The 5,302-nt window shown below is 41.0% G+C and overlaps 1 protein-coding gene across 1 annotated transcript; it reads left to right on the top strand.

The window, feature by feature from the left end:
- The first annotated feature begins 2,058 nt into the window (after positions 1–2,058).
- LOC146672970 (endoplasmic reticulum chaperone BiP-like) lies at positions 2,059–4,734 on the top strand. Its single transcript, XM_085401475.1, has 8 exons — positions 2,059–2,171; positions 2,268–2,499; positions 2,596–2,733; positions 2,799–2,911; positions 3,013–3,403; positions 3,492–3,729; positions 3,819–3,986; positions 4,118–4,734. Exons 1-8 carry the CDS (start codon positions 2,059–2,061, stop codon positions 4,627–4,629), a joined length of 1,905 nt encoding a protein of 634 aa, XP_085257601.1. The 3' UTR covers positions 4,630–4,734.
- Positions 4,735–5,302: the final 568 nt, after the last annotated feature.

Genomic DNA, 5,302 nt, shown 5'->3' with positions numbered 1-5,302 from the left:
ATTAATAACATAGAGCAAGATTTCTCTGCCTTCCCTTTTAAATTAGAAAAAGAAACGTTTAAATATTTGGGAATAAATATAACCCGTACAATGAACGAGTTGCGGATTCATAATTTTGACACTTTGTTAGAACAAACATCACAAGATTTTAAAAAATGGGCAACACTTCCGATCTCATTAGCAGGCAGAATAAATATAGTTAAAATGACGGTCTTACCAAAATTTCTCTATGTTTTCCAAATGGTTCCTGTTTTTATAACCAAATCAAGTTTCAAAGATTTAAACAGATTAATAGCAACATTTATTTGGAAAAATTCAAATCCCAGAATAGAAAAAACATATTTGGAAGTACCAAAAGAGGCTGGTGGGCTAGGGTTGCCAAATTTTATCTTTTACTACTGGGCGGCTAATATCACCAAATTATTGCACTGGAAATATGTTTATGAGAACAGCGAGGGTGAGGCTTGGGTAAAAATGGAACTGATGTCAAATCCACTTCTCCTCCTAACCTCATCCCTAGCTCTAAATCAAAAACAGAAAATAACAAATCCAGTTGTAAGAACATCTATTAAAATATGGCTTCAATTCAGAAGGCACTTCTGTTTGCAACAGGTTAGTAATTTTTTTCCTGTTGCTTTTAACCCTTTTTTTTTTTTTTGCCATCCATTTCAGATAAAGCATTCCAAATTTGGCATAATAATGGTTTGAAGTTTTTTTACAATTTATTTTCAGGAGAAACTTTTAACACCTTTGACGCTCTGCTGAGAGATTACAATATACCAACCTCACATATGTTTAGATATCTGCAAATACGAAGTTTTGCAAAAACATTGTTTCCTTCTTTCCCCTACCTACCTCCCAAAAATCAAGTGGATACCATTTTGGAAATGGATCCTTTTGGCAAAAGGAGAATCTCCGTCATATACAAACTGATACAGAGCTTAAGGCCTATTACTTGGGAAAAAACTAAAAATAATTGGGAAAAAGACATTGGGGTGGATTGATCTGATGATGAGTGGAGATCTTGTTTGAATCGTATACATACTTCCTCCCTTTGCATGCGCCATGGTTTAATTCAGTTTAAAATTCTTCATCGTCTTCATTATACAAGAGAGAGGCTTTCAAAATTTTTCCCAGAAGCCGATCCTGCCTGTCCCAGGTGTGGATATAATCCAGCAAATGAGGGTCACATGATGTGGTCTTGTCCGAACCTGGATAATTACTGGGGAAATATATTTAAAGTATTATCTCACATCAGTGCACAGAATTTAGTGCTTGATTTCCGCTTTGGCATTTTTGGAGTTATGCCATTTCAATACAAAATTAGTAAATCTCAGGAAAATGCCATAGCGTTTGCTACGTTGCTTGCCCGTAGACTTATTCTATTCCACTGGAAGTCTGATAAGGCTCCTTCATACATACAATGGTTAAAGGAGGTGCTTTTCTTTTTACCACTGGAAAAACTTAGATACAGAGTTCTCTCATCACAACAAAAATTCTCTGCGACTTGGAACCCATTTATTGACTATATAGAAACGTGTTTTCCAGACGTGTGACATACGTTTTTTGTTTGTTTTTGTTTTGTTTCTGTTTACATGAGCCTCGGGTGGGGAGGGAGGGGGGGGGGGGGGGTTCTCTTTTTTTTTTTTTTTTTTTTTTGTATAATGGCAACGTTTTCATTATGTATTGTGACCATGATTTGTGAAAAAAAATTAAAATATTAGTTAAAAAAAAAAGTCATTCACTCAGTCAAACATTTATTTTTACAAATTGCAACAAACGTTGCACAGTTTTGTCAATATATTTTAAGTTGCTAAAAGAACACTGGACTGATTCTACTCTAGGTACAATAACACAGTCATAAAAAATTTATAGTATTTATTCTCTAAGACCAACTTCAAATCTGCCATGGTTCTGGGACTCACCAAATCACATCTGTACCATTGGCTTTTTGAACTTGGGAGGCTTAGTCCACTTATTGATCTCAAGGCCACATTGATTTATGTTGTATTTCTTTTATACATTTCTCCTTGTAGATTGGAGAGGAAACAAACAAAGATGAAGCTCTTGTGGGTTGTGATTCTGTTAGTCGGCACAGTGTTTGGCGCCGCCGATGATGACAAGAACACTGGGACTGTGATTGGGATTGATCTGGGGACCACATACTCTTGGTAAGTCACTTCAGACTCTTTAAATAATGACACGATACCACTGTTGGAAAAAAAAAAAAGTGAGATTCAGACTGAATTCAAGCTGTTATCTTGCAGTGTTGGAGTGTTCAAAAATGGGCGTGTGGAGATTATTGCCAATGACCAGGGAAACCGAATCACCCCCTCCTACGTGGCCTTCACCAGTGAAGGTGAGCGTCTGATTGGTGATGCTGCCAAGAATCAGCTGACCTCTAACCCTGAGAACACCATTTTTGATGCCAAGAGGCTGATTGGTCGGACATGGGATGACTGGTCTGTGCAGCAGGACATCAAGTACCTGCCCTTCAAGGTGAGCTTCTAAACTGAAAATAAAACTTGTTGGTTCTTTGGGTCATGTTTGAGCTAAATTCTTGTTAAATTAATATTGATGTATATTCCTGTGAAGGTTATTGAGAAGAAGAGCAAGCCCCATATCCAGGTTGACATTGGTGGTGGCCAGGTTAAGACCTTTGCTCCTGAGGAGGTCTGTGCGATGGTGCTGACTAAGATGAAGGAGACAGCTGAGGCTTACCTGGGAAAGAAGGTACAAAAATGCTAATCTTAATTAATTGGTGTATCGTCAAATCTAACTTTATCCTTTTTCCTCAGGTCACACATGCTGTGATCACTGTCCCAACCTACTTCAATGATGCCCAGCGCCTGGCCACTAAGGATGCTGGTACCATTGCTGGTCTGAATGTTAAGCAAATCATCAATGAGGCGTAAGCATCCAATCAAAATGAATTTGATCATCTGCTATTTGAAACTGTAAAAAATGTCCCTGTCCTCCCTTCTAACAATAAGTTCTCACTGTATTCTTTAGAACTGCTGCTGGTATTGCTTATGGCCTGGACAAGAAGGATGGAGTGAAGAACATTCTTGTCTTCGATCTGGGCGGTGGCAGCTTTGATGTTTCTATTCTGACCATTGACAATGGTGTATTCGAAGTGGTGGCCACCAATGGTGACACTCATCTGGGGGGTGAGGACTTTGACCAGCGTGTCATGGAGCACTTCATGGAGCTGTACAAGAAGAAAACTGGCAAAGATGTGCGCAAAGACAACCGTGCTGTGCAGAAGCTGCGTCGCGAGGTCGAGAAGGCCAAGAGGGCGCTATCTGCCCGGCACCAAACCCACATTGAGATCGAGTCATTCTTTAAGGGGGAAGACTTCACTGAGACCCTGACTCGTGCCAAGTTTGGAGAGCTGAACATGGTAAGATATTAATCTGGTTTTGAAAATAATGCATATCAAATCCTAATGAAGAAGCGGTAGGACAACTTGTGTGTTCTTTAAAACCCAGGACCTGTTCCGGTCCACCCTGAAGCCTGTACAGAAAGTGCTGGAAGATGCTGAATTGAAGAAGTCTGACATTGATGAGATTGTCCTGGTTGGAGGCTCCACTCGTATCCCCAAAATCCAGCAGTTGGTGAAGGAGTTCTTCAATGGCAAAGAGCCATGTAGAGGCATTAACCATGATGAGGCTGTTGCATATGGAGCTGCTGTGCAGGCTGGTGTGCTTTCTGGAGAGGTGGACACTGGTGAGTCATGACTCTTAGAAAAATTTTATTTAATAGGCTTGAGCTTTCAAATGTGATCCTGTTTACTAAACCTTTTCCTTCAGTTGCAGGTGATGTGGTTCTTATGGATGTATGCCCCATGACCCTTGGTGTTGAGACTGTTGGAGGAGTAATGACCAAGCTGATCCCCAGGAACACAGTGGTGCCCACCAAAAAAGCCCAGATGTTTACTACAACCTCTGATAAACAGCCTATTGTCACCATCAAAGTTTATGAAGGTAAGAGTTTGGATATTGTTTTTTCAAGTTCCAATATAGTGCTTTATAAAAAGAATCCAATGACAAGAAACACGTGACAGTTAAATTATATGTTCCACAAGTCTAATTGTCACCTTTTTTTTTTTTTTTAGGTGAGCATCCTTTGACCAAAGACAACCATTTCCTGGCTACCTTTGACCTGACTGGCATCCCCCCTGCTCCTCGTGGTGTACCGCAGATTAAAGTCACCTTTGAGATTAACTTCAGTGGCATTCTGCGTGTCACTGCTGAGGACAAGGCCACAGGCAAAAAGAACAAGATCACAACTAACCAGAACTGGCTAATGCCTGAGGACATCAAACGCATGGTGAACGACGCCAAGCACTTTGCTGAGGAAGACAAGAAGGTGAAAGACAGGATCAATGCTCACAATGAGCTGGAGGGCTACGCATATTCCCTGAAGAACCAGATTGAATCCATTGAGAAGGCAGTGGAGGAGAAGATTGAATGGTTGGACTCCCACCAAGATGCTCACCTGGACGACTTCCAGGCCAAGAAGAAGGAACTTGAGGAGGTGGTTCAGTCCACTATCAGTACGACCTGTGGTAGTGCAGGTGTTCCACCAGCAGTTAGCAGTAAGCAAAATGAGAAGGATGAGTTGTAGGCAGGTCTGAAGTCTTATCACTCCTTGGCCCTCTGGCATGTTGGTGTACATATTGGACTGATGGGACTCAAATTGTGAGGGGAGTGGTGGCAAAGGGGCTGACCATAATAAATTGAGTATGGGCTGACCATACTGAGAGACTTTAAAATACGTTTCAGTGTGTGGCTGTACTCAGGTGGTAGAGCAGCTCATCTACCAACCAGAAGGTTGGTGGTTCGCAGTCTGCTCCAGTCTGCATGCCAAATATTCTTGGGCAAGATACTAACCCCATATTGGTGATGATGCATCTATGTGTAAATGCTAGATAGTAAGAACTTAGCTACAGCTTAGAAAAAAAAGTGCTTGGGTAAAAGTACAAGTTGTGTAAAGCGCTTTGAGTGCTCACATAGAGTAGAAAAGCGCTATATAAGAACCAGTCCATTTACCAATACAAATAACAGGCCCTCTGACCACCACTAGTAGGCAACGGGTGAAGTGTCTTGGCCAAGGACACAACGACCAAGACTGTCCAAGCCGGGGCTTGAACCGGCAACCTTCCGATTAAAAGGCAAACTGCCTACTCTTGAGCCACAAGTAGGGATGGGTATTGATAAGATTTTCAACATTCCAATTCTATTTTCGATTCTGTTTAACGATTCGATTCTTTATCGATTCTCTTATCGATTCTTATTTT

This window comes from Rhamphochromis longiceps, linkage group LG3 (genome assembly GCF_057381845.1).
Source record: "Rhamphochromis longiceps isolate RC_006_pf linkage group LG3, R_longiceps_female_GT1.1, whole genome shotgun sequence".
In the NCBI taxonomy this organism is placed as follows: Eukaryota; Metazoa; Chordata; class Actinopteri; order Cichliformes; family Cichlidae; genus Rhamphochromis; species Rhamphochromis longiceps.
The sequence above is the reverse complement of the archived record's forward strand: the minus strand, read 5'-3'. Positions and strand labels throughout refer to the sequence as shown.